This window comes from Mobula birostris, chromosome 24 (genome assembly GCF_030028105.1).
Source record: "Mobula birostris isolate sMobBir1 chromosome 24, sMobBir1.hap1, whole genome shotgun sequence".
In the NCBI taxonomy this organism is placed as follows: Eukaryota; Metazoa; Chordata; class Chondrichthyes; order Myliobatiformes; family Myliobatidae; genus Mobula; species Mobula birostris.
This window is the reverse complement of record NC_092393.1, coordinates 31,145,775-31,165,461: the sequence shown is the minus strand read 5'-3', so window position 1 is coordinate 31,165,461 and position 19,687 is coordinate 31,145,775. Positions and strand designations below refer to the sequence as shown.

The 19,687-nt window shown below is 39.6% G+C and overlaps 1 protein-coding gene across 4 annotated transcripts; it reads right to left on the bottom strand.

Annotated features, from left to right (window-relative positions):
* Positions 1-2,391: 2,391 nt before the first annotated feature.
* On the bottom strand, positions 2,392-18,300 carry LOC140187184 (uncharacterized). Of its 4 annotated transcripts, none has more exons than XM_072242236.1 (7): positions 18,105-18,300; positions 12,636-12,714; positions 12,219-12,545; positions 10,964-11,215; positions 8,122-8,262; positions 4,840-4,884; positions 2,392-3,113 (listed from the first exon to the last, which is right to left on the bottom strand). In XM_072242236.1, the coding sequence occupies exons 1-7, from the start codon at positions 18,162-18,164 to the stop codon at positions 3,097-3,099; spliced, it is 921 nt and encodes a 306-aa protein (XP_072098337.1). In that variant the 5' UTR covers positions 18,165-18,300; the 3' UTR covers positions 2,392-3,096. The 4 variants fall into 4 exon arrangements, with proteins under 4 accessions (XP_072098337.1, XP_072098340.1, XP_072098341.1 ...); XM_072242239.1 differs by lacking the exon at positions 18,105-18,300 and adding an exon at positions 17,693-18,006; XM_072242240.1 differs by lacking the exon at positions 18,105-18,300 and adding an exon at positions 17,729-18,006.
* Between the last annotated feature and the right edge of the window lie 1,387 nt (positions 18,301-19,687).

The following is a 19,687-nucleotide window of genomic DNA, read 5'->3' as shown; positions in this document are numbered from 1 at the left end:
ATGTTGAGGAAGTAGTGAGTCTGCAGAAGAATTTGTACAGGTTAGGAGAATGGCTGAAGAAGTGGCAAATGGAGTACAATGTAGGGAATGGTATTTTCGTGCATTTTACTAGAAGGAATAAAGCTGTAGACTATTTTCTAAACAGAAAAATTTCAGAACGCTCAGGTGCAAAGGGACTTGGGAGTCCTTGTGCAGGATTCCCAAAAGGTTAACTTGTTGTTCAAGTTGATGGTAAGAAAGGCAAATTAAATTTTGAGAGGAAGAGAATAAAAGCAAAGCTATAATGCTGAAACTTTTTAAGGCATTGGTCAGACTGCATTTGGAGCACTGTGAACATTTTTGCATCTCTTTTCTAAGAAAGGATACACTGGTACTGGAGAGGGTTCAGGGGAGGTTCGTGAAAATGTTCCTGGGAATTAAAGGGTTAATGAATAGCATTGATGGCTCTGGCCACTATGGAGAATCTTTCTTCTCCCCCTTCCATCAGGCAAAAAATAAAAAAAGCCTGAAAGCACTTACTACCAGGCTCAAGGACAACTTCTGCCCTGCTGTTATAAGACAATTGCATGTTTCCCCAGTATGATAAGATGAACTCCTGACCTCACAGTCGGCCTCATTATGACTTTGCATCTTGTAGTCTACAGCACTGCACTTTCTCTGTAACACTTTATTATGCACACTGTTACTGTTTTACATTGTAAGACCTCAATGCACTTCTGTAATCAACTGATCTGTATGAATTTTGTGCAAGGCAAATTTTTCACTGTACACGTGATAACAGTAAACTGATTCCAATTCTAATTCTTCTCTATCGTGTGCCAACCAGACCTTCAAACAAATTTCCAGGTGCTGTCTTACCCACCATTCTATACCAGTGTACACATCATTAACCTTACATGACACATATTATGGTAGAAGACTATTGCCCGTATAGTCTGTGCATCTACTTGCCCACTTTCTATACTGTATACCTGAACCGTTGCCTTAATCATCAACCCGAACAGTCCTAACACATTGTAAGCATTGAATGAAGCAATTCTTGGTATTGTGCTCTGGGCTTCCACATCTAAGAGTCTAAGCTTACATGGATTGTAGGATGGGTCTGAACGTCAGACATCCCACCTCTCCCGGAAGTTCCGGGAGTCTCCCGCATATTGATAGTGGCTCCCTGACACCTGGAAATTATTTACAATATCCTGGAAATTGATTTTTTTTGAGAAAGAGTGGGAAAGGGAGGGAGAGCAAGCATCCTGATTGGTCTCCCTTCGTGCTAAGAGTGGTCCCCAACCACCGGGCCATGAGGAAACAATATGATTTGATGATATGAAACGATATGAGTCAGCTGCACCTTTCCTCATTCCCTGTCACGGCCACTGTTGAACTGAACGCACGCGAGGTCATTATGCATGCGTCATCCATGTCAGCGCGGGAAGAAGATCAACTCCTCGAGCTTGCAAATAACAGCGGACTGAAAAGTATGTTTGACATACCATCTCTGCCGGCATTCTGGATCAAAGTCAAGGCTGAATATCCTGAAATAGCCACGGAAGCACTGAAAACATTGCTTCCGTTTCCGACATATCTCTGTGAAGCGGGCTTTTCTGCAATGAATGCAACGAAAACTAAATTGCAGAATAGACTGGACATAAGGAACCCCCTTCGAGTATCACTGTCTCCCATCACCCCTCAATAGGACCATCTTGTTGCAGGAAAACAAGCCCAGGGCTCCCACTGATTCAGCGATATTGGTGTGTTGCAATGATTTTATATGTTCATACGAGGAAAATATGTGCTGTGTGTTTAATATCCAAACGTTACTTAAAATGTTATGATGCTATTGACTTATAATTGACTTATCATCATATTCATGCGAGGAAAATGTGCGCTGTGTGTTTAATATTAAATTCGTTAGATAAACCCTTTTAGAAACGAAATTGAGTGTATTAGCCACTTATAAGTGACTTATAGTTGACTTATCACCTATGTTCTGGTCGTGATTAACACCACCCCCACCCCCCCCAGTCGGCTGGTCTGCAAGAATATTGTCAATATTAAACCGGTCCGGGTGCAAAAGAGGTTGGGGACCCCTGCGAAGTAGATCTATCAGTTTTCTCTGTGGGTGGGCTTTACAGTCGACCTCAAAAATAATGACAGTGTTGCTCACTGCACTATTTGCAGCAGTGACTTTTCTATTGCCCATGGTGGGTTAAAATGTAAAAGACGTGTTGAGGTGAGTTTAACAGCTGTCATTCGTTCATTAGCATAGCTAACGTTACTTAAACTAGCTGGCTGGCTGCTAAGGAGCTATGCTATTGATGAGGCCAAACTCCCTGTAGACGTGCTTAAAGTTGTAATAGAATAAACATGATAATATAAATACATATTTTAATGTCACATTTTCTGCATATATCCAACTTGGTTTACAGATTAGACAAAAGCACTAAACAAAGTATTATATACACCCTTGGAGGTCGACCGGTGGGGGGGGGGGGGGGGGCGGGTGGATATGGGGTTGCGGGGGGCAGGGATGCTACCTCCCTGAAATGGTGGTGCTTCCTCCCTGTAATGAGTTTTTGCAGGGTGGGATGCTGGAACATGGTTTTGGAATTAGGAAATAACCTTCACATTAATTTTCTGACTGAAAAATTGGTTAACCTGCCATTACAATAAAATCATTCTGAATACTGTCTAAAATCTGGAGTATATTTATTTTAAAAGTGGATTACTAAAGATTTATTACATTTCCACGAAGTTAAGTAATCAAGCAGAAAGGATTTATTTTTCTTATTGAGTTCAGCTGTTCTGTGCCTTGATCATAATCTTCAGAAAGTCAGGCTTCATCCTGCCTGCTTCTCGGAAAATTCTCTTAAGTTTTTCTTTTGATATCTCTCAGTTCAGATTTCAGTCCATTTATTTGGATGCAGAAAGAACAACATGATTAGCTGATTAAACTATGAGTTATCAACACAGGAATCTAGTGAAAATATATTGACAGGAGTGATTTTGCTAATTAACATGAATAATTATGTTGATTGACAGGAGTAGACTGATGACAGAAACTGGTTCTTTTTTTGAGAATTAACTTGATACACATATTCAATTTTCTTCACCATCTGTTGGAGAAAAAAATAACTCATCAGTTGAAGGATGGAATTCAAGAAACCTCAGAGGAAACAAATATTTTGCATTCAAAGATAAGTACACAAAGGATCGTGAGTTCAGAGTGTGTTATGCTGATATTCTAGATCATGTTGATACTAAACAGCAGGAGCACTTGGGGCTGCTGAAGAGCATTATGCTGAGTAAATCCCCAGAGCTTAATGTGACCTATCCCAGGTTACCGAGAGAGGCAAGGCAGGAGATCGCTGGGGCCTTGACAGATATCTTTGTATCCTCTATATTGACAGGTCCCAGGGGAATGGAGAATAGTCAATGCTGTTCCTCTATTTTTGAGACAAACCAGCAAATTACAGGCCTGTGTGCCTTACACAAAATTATTGGAGAGAATTGTTATGGACAGGATCTACTCACATCTGGAAAAGCAAAGACCATAAGGCACAGAAGCAGAATTAGGCCAACTGGCACATCGAGTCTACTCCATCATTCCTTCCTTTGGAGGAGGACATATATCACAAACTTGATTGTGCCTTTTGAGGTGATTGATAATGGCAAGGCAGTAAATGCTGTACTAAAGCTGTGGATAAGGTTACTTGTGGTAGGTTAATCGAGACTACTAAGGCCCAGCAGATCCATGGAGACCTGATAGGTTGGATGCAAAATTGGCTTGGCCATAAAAGACAGAGTATAATTACGCAGGGGTGTTAATCTGGCTGGAGGTCTGTGGCCAGTGACGTTCCACAAGGGTCAAAGCTGGGACCTCTGTTGCTTGTGATTTATATAAATGATTTGGATGGAAATAAGTGGCTGAGTTTGTAAACAATGCAAAAACTGGGGGAGTTGTGAATAGTGCGGAAGGAATCAGTAGGATATACACCAATTGGAAATACGAGCAGAGAAATTGCAAATGGAGTTTAATCTGAATACATGTGAGGTGTTGTACCTTGGGAGGTCAAATGCACAAGGAATTTGTTCCGTAAATAGCAGGAAGTGAGGAGCATTATTGTACTTAGGGATACTGAGGAAGAAGTCAATAGCTCATTGAAAGCTGCAACACAAGTCAAGGTGGTAAGGAAGGAATTTGGTATACATGCTTTCAGCTTTTGGGGTGTTGAGTATAAACATTGGGAAGTCATATTGCAGTTGTATTAAACTTTGGTAAGGCCACATTTGAAGTACAGTTAGCAGTTCATGTTGCTGTATTATAGAAAGGACGTGAGGGATTTGAAGAGGGTCTGCTAGTATATTTCCTGAATTAAAGAGTATTCACTGTAAGGAGACGTTGGACAAACTTGGATTGTTTTGCCTGAGCACAGGAGGCTGAGGAGTGACCAGATAGGAGCATCGTACATTATCAGAGGCACAGACATAGTTGATAGAATCTTGCTCCAGGTGGAAATATCAAATACGAAACGGCGTAGCTTTAAGGTGAGACGGAAAAATTTAAAGGAGATTTACAAGGCATTTTTTTTTTACACAATGTGCGGCAGGAACTTGGAAAAAACAGAATGGCAATGTTCAAGAGGCATGTATACAGTCACATAAACAGACAGGAACTGGAGGGTTATAGACCATGTACAGGCAGATGGAAATTCTTTGTTTTCATTATGGCCATTGTAGGTCAAAGTGCCTGATCCCACACTATACTGTTCTATGTTCTAATTAAAGGTAAGATAACCCTTCCTTTTAGAAATTGTAAAGATATTCTTAAAAGTTACATACCCACAAAATATACCAGCGCTGATGAAGATTGTTTCCTGGTGTATGCTTTTGAGAAAATGACAACATTAATATTTCAAGTAAAAATAGCATTATATTGAATCTGAAAAGATGTTTCTTGAAACAGCCTCAGGTGATTTAATACTTAACCATGAACCATCTCAGACTTAGTTTGCTGCAGAACTTCTCTTCATTTTTTAACCTCAAAATGTGCTCAGTGGGCAAATGCAAGGCTAATGCATTTTGATGTGAATCAATGTGAAGGTATCTGTTTTGTTTCTGAAAACTGAAAGGCAGATTATTATCTAAGCAATGATAAATTGGGAAAAGGAAATGTGTTTCAAGTGGGTGCTTTTGTACGTTGATAGTTGAAGCAAGCAAGTATTCATATTAGATGATTTTTATTGCAAAAGCAATGTTGTCATCTTGGTGAAAGCCCAACTGGACTTTTGGTCTCCTTATGTGAGAAAGAATCTGCTTGTCATGGGTGGAGTGAACAAGTGTTTAACACAGAGATCCCTGAGATGGAATGACTATTCTATGCAGACAGATTGGGTCAGTTAGACAAATATCGACATTAATTTAGAAGAATGAAGGTGGATTTCCTAAAAGCCACACACACAAAAAATCTAACAGGACTAAATAGAGGCTGAGGAGAGCAGAAGAAGGGGTCATGGCTCAAGATGTGGTGTATACCATACCGAGATCAGAAAAATTATACACACAGGAGGGAGTAGCGGCCAAAACATTAAATATATTCAAGAGGGTAGGTAGATGTTTCGAGCAGGGGTTCCCAACTCTTTTTATGCCAGGGACACCTACCATTAACCAAGGAGGTTGTGGACTCCAGGTTGGGAACCCCGGGCTTAGAAGGATCAAGAGAAAAGGGAAGGCAGGAATACTGAAGTGAATGATCATCCATGATCACGTTAAACGGTGACTCAAGGCCAAATGGCATATTTGTCCCCTATGTTCTATGTTTTAAAGTTTTCATGTTAAATGGACCAAATTCATTCAGTCATTACACCTTGCTGATCTGAATAGTTCATTTTTAAGCAATGCCTTACATTTGTTATCCATGCATTTAAGTAGTTTCCTGAACCTGTGTTTCTCTCATTTTAAGACCCTGCAACTTGCTGGAAACTTTTTGCTTCCTCCACACTTGGCTCCCAGTAAACATTTATTGCAGATTTTAATTTTCCACCTCTTAATCCTCTCTCCTTCTCTCCTTCAAGTACCTCTCAATATCCACCACTTTGGACCAGTTATTTCTTTGCATGGGATATTGTCTCCTTCTTAAGATCAGTGTCAGATTTCATTATAATTCTGTCCATGTTGAGATGTTTTGCTGTTAAATTGCTTATATTCTGTAGTGAATATGTGATGGTATTGAGAGAGAACAAGACTGAGGTCAGCAATGGCCACTTTTACTTTATATTGCTTATGATTGATGCTCTTTAGACTCTTTTATGAAAAATGGTCATTCAGTTAAGTGTGGTGGGTGCTGCAGTCTTACCCTAGCTAAAGTTGGAGTAGAGAAAGATGGATTGGTAAAAGTGTGAATGGGTCTTTATTGAATGGAATGGAGAACAGAACCTTCAAAAACTGCTATGTAACACCAGTTTTGGAGTCTTTGAAGTAGCATAGTCTGACTTGGAACAATCAGTGTGGCTTTGTGAGGGGGAGGACGTGCTTCTTGAGCCTGAGTGACTTTTCTGAGGAAGTGACAAAACAAATTGGTGAAGATGGAGTGATAGATTTGGCGCTTAGAGATTTAGTAAGGCACCAAAAAAGGTTCCCCATGGTAAGCTCACTCAGAAAAGCAAGGAGAGAAGTGATCTAGGAAAACTTGCCTGTATGGATTCTGAATTAGCTTCCCTATAAAAGTCAGATGGTGGTTGTAGATGGAATGTCTTCTGCCTGGAGATTGATGACAAGTGGAATTCCCAGGGACCTGTTATGGGACCCCTATTCTTTGTAATTTTTATAGATGACTTGGATGAGGAAATGGAAGGGTGGGTTAGTAAGTTTTCAGATTACACAAAGATTGGTGGTGTTGTGGTTAGTGTAGAAGGTTGTCATAGATTACAATGGGACATTGACAGAATATAGGGCTGGGCTGATGGACTGAGAAGTGGCAGATGGAATTCAGTTCAGAAAAGTGTCAAGTGATTCACTTGGGAAGGTCAAACTTGAAGGTAAGGTACAGCGCTAATGGCAGCATTTTTAACAGTGTTGAGGAACAGAGGGATCTTGTGGCACACATGCATAGATCCTTTAGAGTTATCATGCAAGTTGATAGGGTGGTTAAGGTGTACGGTGTGTTGGCCTTCATTATTTGGGGGATTGGAAGCTTTAGAGAGGGTGCAGAGTAGACTTACCAGGATGTTGACTATTCTAGAGTGCAGGCCTTATAAGAAAAAGTAGAGCAAGCTTTGGAGCAAAGAAGAATGAGAGATGACTTTATTCATGAGAATGAGTGTCAGCAACTTTAAATTCCTCAGTGTTATCATTTCAGATGTCCTGTCCTTGACCCAGCAGGTAAATACAATTACAACGAAAGCACAGCAGTACCTCTACTTCCTCACAACTTCACTTGCACCATCACTGAACTGTTCCACATTCTATGGAGTCACTTTCAAAGACTCTTCATCTCTTGTTCTCAACTTTATTTATTTATTTATTTATTTCATTTCTGTTTGCACAGTTTTTGTCTTTTGCATATTGGTTGTTTGTCCACCTTGTTGGATATGATGTTTCAATGATTCTATTGTGTTTCTTGGATTTACTCTGTATGCCCGGAAGAAATTGATCTCAGGGTTGTACATGAGACATATATGTACTTTGATAATACATTTACTTTGAACTTTGAAGTTGATACAGGTGTATAAGGTGAAAAGTGGTGTAGATCAAGTAGACAGCCGGCACCTTTCTCCCAGAGCTGCAGTGGCTGATATGAGACAGCATACATTTTAATGATTGTAGGAAATTGTAGGGGGTTGTCTGTTGGTGGTAGGTTTTATTTACACACAAAGTGGTAAACGTATGGAACAAACACACTGCCAGTGATGGTGGTAGAGGCAGATAAGTTAGAAAAATGAAAGGGACTCTTAGATGTCCATTGCATGAAAGAAAATTAGAGGGCTCTGTGGGAGGAAAGAGTTAGATTGATCTTGGGGTAGGCTGAAAAGTGAACTCAACATCATGGGCCAAATGGCCTGTATTGTGCTGTAGTGTTCGATGTTTTATGTTCTTCCCTTTCACTGACCAGAATTAATACTCTACCTTTAGAAAATTGCTTTCTGCAGTAAAAAGCTGCTGTGCACAGCAGCGTTAAGAACCCCAAGCAGAGAAGAACACCAAAACGTGTTCTATTGTCATCCAATGGTTGCTCAGAAATTGCTTCAACTTTTAGACAATCCAATTCTGCAATGGAAAATAAATAATTAACTTTTCTCAAAATGTATAATTTACATTCTGTAGTACAAAACTGTAAACTTAATATTTAATTTTGTAATTGTCTATGTAGAATTTCAATTTATGAGATAACTGTCCTGGGCCAAGTGAACTGTGTGCTAGTCTTAGGATACATAGGTTACATTGAATAGGAACTTTTAGACAAGCCAGACATGCTCATGCTCAGCTGCAACTTGCGCACACTTATTGCATATGATTCTTTGAGGCACAGGAAAGATGAACCATATTAATGGCGATTCAACTTGAAGAGAATTTCAGGTTTGGAGGGTTTCAATGTAATTATAATTTAAAGAGAACTAAATCATGGAACACTGCTTTCAAAAAGGTCCTCACAAGTCCGGAGTATAGAGACGATAGGGACACCTGGAAGATATGTCGTATCAGATACACAACATTCTAAAGAGGGAAGGTGAGCAGACAGAAGTCTTGGTATCTATTGGCACCAATAACATAGGAAGGGAAAGAGAGGAAGTCCTTAAGAGAGGATTTAGGGAGCTCGGTAGAAAGCACAAAACTGGCCAAGTTTGCACATGATAGCAAGATAGGTGGAGGGGCAGGTAGTGTTGAGGAAGCAGGGAGTCTGCAGTAGGACTTAGACAGATCTGGAGAAAGGGCAAAGATATTGTAATCAGAATACAGTGTCAGGAAGTGCACGGTCATGCTCTTTGGTAAAAGGAATAAAAGCACCGACTATTTTCTAAACGGGGAGAAAATTCAAAAATCCAAGGAGCAAAGGGACTTGGGAGACCTCATGCAGGGTTCCCGAAAGATTAATTTGTAGGTTAAGTTTGTGGTGAGGAAGGCAAATGCAATGTTAGCATTCATCTCCAGGGGACTAGAATGTAAAAACAAGGATGTAATGCTGAGTCTTCATAAGGCACTGGTGAGGCCTCACTTGGAAATATGTGAGCAGTTTTGGGCTCCTTATATAAGAATCGATGTGTTGACATTGGGGAGGGTTCAGAGGATGTTCATGAGAATGTTTCCAGGAATGATAGGGTTATCCTATGAGGAGTGCTTGTTGGCTTTGTGCCTGTACTCACTGGAAATTAGAAGAATCAGGGGTGATCTCATTGAAACCTATCGAATGTTGACAAGCCTAGATAGAGTGGCTGTAGAGTATATGCTTCCTATTGTGGTGAGTCGATGACCAGAGACCCAGCCTCAGAATAGTGGGATGTCCATTTAGAATGGTTGTTGAATCTGGGCAATTTGTTTCAGTGGAAGCCAGATCACTGGGTGTATTTAAGACACAAGTTGATAAGCTCTTCATTAGTCAGGGCGTGAAAGGTTATGGGGAGAAGCCAGGAGAATAGTGTTGAGAAGGAAATGGATCAGCCATGGTGAAATGGTGGAGCAGACTTGATGGGCAGAATGGCTTAATTCTGCTCCTATGTCTTATTGTCTCCTGGTCTTATGGAATATTCAAGATAGTGGCTACCTAACAGCCAATTTAAAATCCACGGCTAGGCAAGATCTTAGGTCGGCTCACTGCAGTAGTTTCTATTTTACCGTTAAACTGAAGAGTGTTCCCTGGAACACAGGTGGAGCAGAAATAATGCAAACATTTTAAATATGATTACAAAATAAGAAGAAAAATGCTATTAAAATTATTCCACATGTTATAAGGAATGGAAAATATAATTATATGCAGTAGATCATGCTGATGTACACTCAGTTGCCATTTCATTCGAAACTCTACACCTGCTGTACGCCTGACTGTGGAATGATTGTTGGTGTCAGGTGCGGTGGGTGGAGTATCTCTGAAACTGCTGATCTGGCATTTTCATGCACAGCAGTCTCTAGAGTTCACAGAGGACAGTGCAAAAAACAAAGCACATCCACTGAGTGACAGTTTTGTGGGTGAAAAACCCTTATTAATGAGAGTGGTTAGAGGAGAAAGTCCAGAAAGTCCCGAAAGTCCAGGTTGGTTCATTCTGACAGGAAGGCATCAGGAACTCAAATAATCTTACATTACAACAGTAGGGTGCAGAAGAGCATCTCTGAATGTACAACACGTCAAACCTTAAAGTGGATGAGCTACAGCAGGTAAAGACTACAAACATACACTCATTGAATGTGCTTATTTTGGTAATTTGTGACAACGCAGAACTGAGGGGAGTTATAATTGTTGGGTTCACTATTTCTGCCCACTATAAATATGATTTTGAAGTATGATTCAAAACCCCATTACAATGAATCACACAAGGGAGCTTCATGATCTTTGATATTCTTGATCATATATTTAGTTCAAACTGATTATCAAGTTCCATTAAGCAGCTGCAAACTTCCCAACTTTCTTCCTCTGTCCAGCTTCAGATCTTGTCCTGATATCCACATTGTCTACACAGCTCTAGTCACAGCCATTAAGGTCTTCTATTTCCTCTCCTCACCACATTGCTTCATCATTATCACATTGGCGTGCAGATGTGCCTGCTTTGATCAAGACAACTGCCACATACTGTACTCCAAGTCGCAATGTTGATTAAGTGTCAGTAGTGAATAAGTACATGTGTTTCTTTTCCTTGAATCATTGATTGAAATTGTTACAGCATACATGGAGGCCTTGTATTTTATAAACAGCCAATTCACAATAGAGGCTCAGAAGTTGCAGTGCTTGCATTTAATGATAAATAAGATTCAAACTTACCTTTAGATATGCAATCATTTTCAATGCAAACAGAACAAATATAGTTTACAGAGCACCAGTCATAAACTACTGGAATGCAGCTGGTGATGTTGTACAGTATACCCAGTCGCGTGATGTCAACACTATTATTCAAGTTAGTTTCTTTGTCAGTCTTCCAATAGAGTTGTGCCAGTGGATATCCAATTGTTGTGCACACAAGAAACGTTCTGCCATTTTCTTCTTTTTTGCTGATGTGTGGCCCAGTATATGGAGCTGAAAGACATGCTTTACATCTTTAGCCATGTGACCATAGCATTGGATGCACAATGTCTAATAGAATTAGCACTAACACCCATATTAACATTATGAATGCCATTTCCCAGTTTTCTTTATAGAACAGCTTATATTCACATAACTCACTGCGTAATTCAAATCTGAAACTATTTGACTAATCAAACTATTAGGGCATAGCCAGATCAAAGCTGGAACATAGTGAGATATGAGGTAGAAGTTCTCCGTTACTTAGTGCAAGAGGTCTATAACTAAATCCAGGAAAAAAAGATGCGGATCTTCAACAAATAGAGCCTCAAAACCAAAGATCCAAAGTACATACTTCCAGTAAAATGATTTCTTGCCAAATATATTTTGTATGCATTACTGCCAATTGCAGATACTGTATACAAATACATGATTAAAGGTACTAAATCTTCTTTTTATGTCCCAATAACCTTAGGAGATTATTAATGCACTAGGGCAGAAATTACAAGTGTTGTAGCTTGCTCCTTTATCGCTATCATGACTAATCGAATATATTACTATCTCTTGCCTTCTTCAAATGTCAGAAAGCCTATGTACTTTGTATACTATTCACTCAAGTATTTTTTCTTGTCACCCAAAATGGTCTACAATTTACGAATCTCTGATGTCTTGCTTCATTAAAAACTTCCATATTCTCAAATGTAAATTATGTATTTAATCCACAAACTAAAAATCATTTATTTTATTCATGCACATTTATTCAGTGTTTGATGGAAAAGAGCTTCACTCAAGTTGGTAGAATTCAAAACAATTTGTTGCAGTGATATGACTTGTAACGATGACATAAATTCAGTCATTCTTCCCTGTACAAATATAACTATCAGTATTGCATATGTCAAACTAACTCACAAATCAAGGCACTTTGAGAGACACAGTATTAACTGCAATTTATTACCAATTAGACGTAACCAATGTTCATAAAGGAAATTAAAAGCAGAGAAAGTATTATATTACCCACCTCTAAATATCAAATTGATGATTTTATAGTCATATCCATGATCTGTTTCCAAAAGGTATTGATATTTTCCGTTATCAGATGCTTGTATTTTCTGGATTATCAGAGACACATCCTGTGGATCTTGACGATGTAATTTAATTCGACCCTGAACTCCACTGTCACTTGCACTTGAGTTAGACTTATAGACAATTTTATCACTTGATCCATCTTCATTTAGTTTTGTTAGAGTTAGTATTTTCATCCCTGCTCCTTCCATACTGCATGGTAGTACGGTGTCTTCGTTAAATATTCCTGTTACTGACTCCACACAATTCAGCTTCACAAATGCTAGAAATCATTAATTTCCAATAACTTCAGAAACAAGTTTAACAATCAATGTTGAATGAGCTATTTATTAAAAAACATTTCAGTACTTACGTTCTGCATAGTGCATGCTCAAGTACATGATCAAATAGAAAAAGTTCAAGCATAGCCCCATTTCTGTCATTTGATTCACCTGCAGATAATACAGATAAGCAGCTAAAATCACAGAAATCTTATAAAAGCCATTCCACTTTTGTATCATTAAGTCAGCATTGTCTGAAAATTACTTGTACTTTGGTCATGAAAATGTAAGTGAATGGAGTTTCATATTTCAAAAATATATTAAATTGATCATGTGCAATAATTTAACAGTAAAATCACCACTCCTCTACATAATCTCAGTGTCTCTTTTACATGACTTTCCTTCTGCAAGTGTCTCCAAAAGATATTCCCCTTGTGGCTTGGGAAGAATGCTTATCTCCAGCAGAAGTGGACAGAGAACATATAATTAGCCTGAGCAGCAACATTCATGGCTGCTGAACTATAGGCAGCAGTGAGATGGAGTGAAAAAAAAACAGCTAGCAACCATGGCTAAAATCCTGGAGTCTGAATACGGAAGCCTCCACATCATAATTTAAAACCTGATGATATGCTGATTTTTTTTCTGAAAAGTAGTGGAATACAAGGTTTGATCAGAAAAAAGCAGAAGCATATGGCAGGTATAGGCATCTACAATCAAAAGGGACATTTGAGGAATATAGAAGTTTTATGAGAGTATGTAAAAAGAAATTAAGAGGACAAAAATGAGGCTATGAAATATTCTTAGCAAATAAGATTAAACAGAATCTTAAGTCCTTCTGTAAGTCACAAGCAACAAGAGGATAGTTAGGGCCCAAAGGGTAATTTATGCATGCAACCAAGAGGGCAATATTCTAAATAAATACTTATCACCTTTGTACACCAAGGACAAGGAGGTGGAGCCTAGCAAGTTTGAGGCGAGATAAGTTGCTTGGAGCATATAGGTGTTAAAAATGTGGAGGTGTTGAATTCCTTGAAACATGTAAGGGTGGATAAATCTCCAGGACGGTATGAGATCTATCTCAGAATGCTTTGAGAAATAAAGGACAAGATTGCTGGGGCACAGATGGAGATTTTTGCATCTCTATTCACCATCAATCAGAAGATTTATGTATAGCTGATACTGTTCCTTTGTTTAAGAAGTGCAGAGATAAATCAGATAGCTACAAGCCTGTGGTAGGGAAATTACTGGAGAAAATACTGGCACAAAATTTATGTACAGTTGGAAAAGCAGGGACTGGTGAGGAATAATCACCATGGCATTGTGAGGGGGTAAATACTGTCCTAGTAATTTGATTGAGATTTTAGGAGGTAGCAAAGGAGATCAGTGAAGGTAGGGTGAGAGATAATGTCTGTATCTACCTTAGCTAGATACTTGACAAGATCCTGCTTAAGTAAACTGGTGTAGAAGTTAAGTTATTTGAAATTCAAGCCGAGCTGGCTAAATGAAACAACACTGAGGGGAGTGATGGGAGTATATTTTTCTGACTGGATATTTGTGGCCATAAAGATATCATTGGAAATTTTGCTTGTAGTATAAATCACTGACTTGTTTGTGAACATACGAGGTATGATTTGTAAGGTTGCAGATGGCAGTCTTGTGTAGAGCAAGGAGGTTACCTAAGCCTACAGAAAGATATAGTTCAGATGGAATGCTGGGGCAGAGCATTGGAAAATGGAATTTAATCCCAGACAATGCAAGGTGATACACTTTGGGAAGTGACATGTTGATAGGATATATGCAGTAAATTGTAGGACACTGAGTGAACAGAGACTTAGGGATACAAGAGGAGATAGATAATAGACATAGAGAGACTCTCTTTTTTCCCAGGGTAGCAATGTCAAGTACTGGAGAAAGTGCATTTAATATGAGAAAGGGAAGGTTTAAAGGAGATGTACTAGGCATTTTTTTAAACAAAGATTATGGTATGTGCCTGGACTGAGGTGCCTGGGTTCATAGCCGAAGCAGAAATGGTAATGGTGTTAAGGGTTCGTCACATGGATATGTGGGCAATAAAGAGATGTGGGTTATATACAGACACGCTCAGAGGTTTTGCTTATTTCAGCTTCAGCAGATATCATGGGCTGAAAGTCCTGCTCCCATGCTGCACTGTTTTCCCCCAGGATCAATAAAGTATGACTATGACTATGCTCTGTGTAAGCCACACTTGGAATATTGTGTGTAGTTCTTTTCATCATGGTGCAGGAAAGACGTGACTGCATTGTGAAGTGTGCAAAAGAGATTTATCAAAATATTGACTGGGTTGGAGGACTTTAGTTTGGGGTAAGACTCTATAGGGTGGTCTTTTATCCCTAGAGGAAAAGAGGCTAAAGGATGAGGTCTGTTTTGCATGATGGCATAGAATTAAGATCAGGAGAATAGCTTTTTTTTAAAAAAAGAATCTAAAGGGTGAGTTTTTTTACAGAGTGGTTGATTTCTAGAATGTGTTGCCAGAGGAGATGGTGCAATCAGATACAATTACTACACTTAGCAGACATTTAAACAGACAAGGCAAGGAAGGATACAGTCATGATGCAGACAAATGGAATAAGGTTTGTTCAATAAATAGATGAGAATTGACATGTTGGCTGAAAGGCAAGTTTCTGTACTGTACGACTCTGACTCCATGTCAACAGGGCTGAAATTACCTTACAGTTATACAAACTTGTGGTCAGAACAAACAAATCATTGCAGGGTGCCACAATTTAGTTAGCAAATATTGTCTTTGAAGGTGGGGTGGTGGGGTGGTGGGGTAAGTGGCTAAATAACATGTGATGCCAGTCTGTATCACCTTATTAAAATTCCTCTGATTATTGATAATTAAGTGGAGACTTAATAAAAGTATTTAAAATGAGGAAAGCCATTGACAGCATAGCCTGAAATGAATTTATTTGGTGGGAATTTTTAAAACATGAACTTAAAAGCAAAACATGGGCCAGAAAGCATCTCTTATTCAAGCATGGAGATAATGTAAAATTCTCTATCCAGAGATTTTCTGAAGTTAGTTCAGATGACGATTTCAAAATTGACATTAATAGATTTTTTTTCAGACAAGAGTATGAAGAGTAATGAGACCAAAGTGAGGGAATGGAGTTAAGTAATGTTTCAACCAAGAAGCATAGAATACAACATCTAGAACTATGTAAAAGATCTGAAGGAGTGAGTGCAGTTCTAGAGACAGGGAGTGAGAAGGGTAAAGTGAGTAGAAGGATTCTCAATAGCCCTGCAATAAAAAAAAATGCCATGAATAGAAAATTGATAGCACAATATCTAGAGCATGCTTGTTTTTATTAATGAATTTCCTGACCCAAGTACCAGAGTGGTTGGTTCTAAGTTGAGTGATGCTATCACACTATTTGCTCTCAAATCTCCCAAGAGAAACAATGCTGGCCTTCATTGGAGATCCAAATTGACTGCAGTCTGTCATGAGGAAATTATTTGAACGGGCACTCCCTTTACTAGTAAATCATAATTTCATCCAATGCTGAATATTAATGAGAAGATTTCAAATGTTCAGTGAAGGAAGATAAGACACTGAGCATCACATGGTACTTTCTAATACCAATATAAGAGCATGGGAAATATGAGGAACAGGCCATTTGACCCCGCTTGCATGATCCACCATCCCATGAGATTGTGGCTGATCATCTACTTTATTACCACTTTCCTGCACTAAACCTTAAATATCCCTTGATATTCCTTAATTCCAAAAAAAAACATAAGTTTCTGCCTTGAACATACTCAGCAACAAAGATTCTACAGTATGTCCCTCTTGGACAGAGAATTCCTAAGATTTTCTCCCCTTTGGGAGAAGACTTTTACATTCATAGTGGTCCTGAACCACTGACTCTTCATGCTAAAGGCAGTGACACCTGGTTTCCCATCCAGAGAAATCTTCATCCTGCAATTATCATCCTTGTCAAACTCCATAGGGATTCGACAGTATACTTTTCTATGATATCACCCATATTGCTTCTGTACTCTCAAACTGATCAGTCCACCACCAACAAAACCCACCTCCAGATATTAACCCTTGTACCAATTCCTCTATCTTGGGTAGGGAGACCAGAATTATACATAATATTCCAGTGCACTTCCTCAGGGCCCTTAGTAATTGCAGTGAGATGGATGTACCCCTGAATTACAAAGAAACCACAGCTGTGCCTCTACTTCCTTAGGGGTTTTGTGAAGATTCAGCATGACACCTAAAACTTGGTCAAGCATCGATAGACGTGTGGTCAATAGTATATGGACTGGCTGCAGCACAGCCTATACAGAACATCAATGCCTTCGAATGGAAAATCCTACGAAAAGTAATGGATAATCCCCAGTACATCATGGGTAAAGCCCTCCCAACCATTGAGCACATCTTCGTGGAGCATTGTTGCAGGAAAGTAGCATCCATCATCAGGGATCACTACCACCCAGGTCATGCACCCTTCTCACTGGTGCCATCGGGAGAGAGGGTACAGGATCCTTAGGTCTCACACCAGCAAGTTCAGGAACAGTTATTGTTACATCAAGCTCTTGAACCAAAGAGGATACCTTAACTCAACTTCACTTGCTCCATCACTGAAATATTCCCACAACCTATGGACTCGCTTTCAAGGACTCTTCATCTCATGCTCTTGATACTTATTACTTATTTATATATTATATTATTAATTTATTTTTGTATTTGCACAGTTTGTTGTATTTTGCACACCAGTTGACGCTCAGTTGATAAGTCTTTCATTGATTCTATTATGGTTATTATTCTATTATGGAGTTATTGTGTATGCCCTCAAAACGCATCTCAGGGTTGTATGGTGACATATACGTACTTTGTGGATAATCTGATTCCTCTGAGCATCAACGGCTTTCAATCTCCCTGGATTTACAAAATGTTTCGCTTTCAACTTCTTGTTCTACCTAAGTGGATGCCACTCCACCATTGTTTTCTACCTCGCATTCCTCTTGTCCTACCATACCCAGTTTAGTTAGTCAGCACGTATCTCCTGGAAGCTCCTATGCCGCTCTTATTACCCACAGGCGAACAATTTGGTGAAGTTAGATTAGCGGGGTGAGTGACGAGTCCCTTTGAACCACACACCTGGACTAAAAATACACACAGCAGCCGGGATCTTGCCTGAAAAGAAAAGCTCCGCTGGGTAGAAATAAATGGTCCCCTTTCTGTTGCGCTGTCCGTTTCGCTGAGCGCTGGGTCATCTGGAGAGGTGACCCCAAGAGCTGACGTCGGGGCTATGTTCAGAGAAGGCACCAAGCGACATTAAGTGCGTTGTAGCTACTACACGCTTCATTTAAGTCTATTATGAACCCTGTCCCAAATCCAACAAGTTAGTTTCGAGCCAAAACGTTGACAATTCCTTCCCCTCCGACCCGACCACCGAAGTTCCTCCAGCAGTTTGCTTGTTGCTTAAGCGCCCAGCGTTAACACTTTCTTGTGCCTGAAACGAGTAGTTTATTTGTGTCGAAGAGTTGCCAAGAGAGAAATGACCACTAACCGTCAATAAGGAGATGGTGTGTCCTGTTGTCCTGCAGTCCTGAACGCTGTTAATGCTCATTGACAATATCCATTCTGACTGATGTTGAAGGGACTTTACGTTCCCATTAAAACCGGGGCACGGGAGGACACTTTAACTCTCCTACACCACTTGCTAAACTGGCGCCGCGGTAGTTTCTGTTTCACTCTAGAGAATCGGGAACAGGTTGTACTGTAATTATAATTTCTTGCAAAGGAAAGCAAATCATTCTCGGTGCAATTTGTGTTCCGTAGCTGAGAGACTTGGTAAACTGCCTTGTTGAAAGTAAATGTTTTGAACAATCCGAATTACTGAAATAGTATTAAATGAGGAATCATTTCAAAGAAGCATACCTACTTCTAACTTATTAAATATGAATTAATCTAATCGAACACAAAGTTCTCAGCAGCCTATTAATCACATTGCATTAGGGCTCAGCAATCATTTATTGGGTTGGGGAGCTTGGGTAACCCCCGCTACCCCATCTACTTCACACAGTGCGGACCAGCACAGCTCAGCGGTCCTGATGTCGGTAATTAAACGCGAGAAGGATGTGTCTCTGATGTCAGAAATAGCGCAGTATTCCTTTCATACGAACTGCTCAGGTAGATGGTATGACCACATTAATGGGACTTTATTATAGAACGCTCAACAGTCCGCGGGATTTAGAGGAACAAATTTGTAGAGAGGTCGCAGACAGTTGCAAGAAACAAGGGTGTGATAATAGGTAATTTAAACTTACCACATATTTAATCAATACATCGAAGTCCCAACTAGAGACAATGCGTTACTGGATCACCTATTAGGGAGCGAGCAGTGTAGGTGACAGAAATTTGTGCAGGGAAACACGTTGTATCTAGAGTTCACAATGACATCAGTTTCAAGGTAATTATGGAAAAGGATAGGTCTGCTCCTTGGATTGAGATTCCAAACTGGAGAAAGGCCAATTTTGATGGTATCAGAAAGAATCTGGCAAGTGTGGATAGGGGCAGGTTGTTTTCTGACAAAGGTGTACTTGGTAAGTGAGTGGCCTTCAGAAAATGAAAATTTGAGAGTACAGAGTTTGTATGTTCCTGTCAGAATAAAAGGCAAGGATAACAGCTTTAGGAAACCTTGATTTTCTTGAGATATTGAGGCCCTGGTAAAGAGAAATAAGGAAATGCATAACAGACATAGGCAGGCAGGAACAAGGGAGATACTTGAGGAGTATAAGAAATGCAAGAGAACACTAAGAAGGAAATCAGAGGGCTAAAAAGGACATGAGATTGCTCTAGCATACAAGGTGAAGGACAATCCTGAGGGTGTCTATAGATATATTAAGAGCAAAAAGACAGCAAGGAACAACAATGGTCTTCTGGAAGATCAGAATGGCAATCTATGTATGGAGCTGAAAGGGATGAAGGAGATTGTAAATGGAGTTTTTGCATCTGTATTTACTCAGGAGAGGGACACGAGATCTATATATGTTAATCAATGCAGCTGCAAGGCTATGCATGCTATACAGGTAACAGAGGAGGAGGTGGCATGAGGCAAATGAAGGTGGATGAATCCCCAGGGCCTGACAA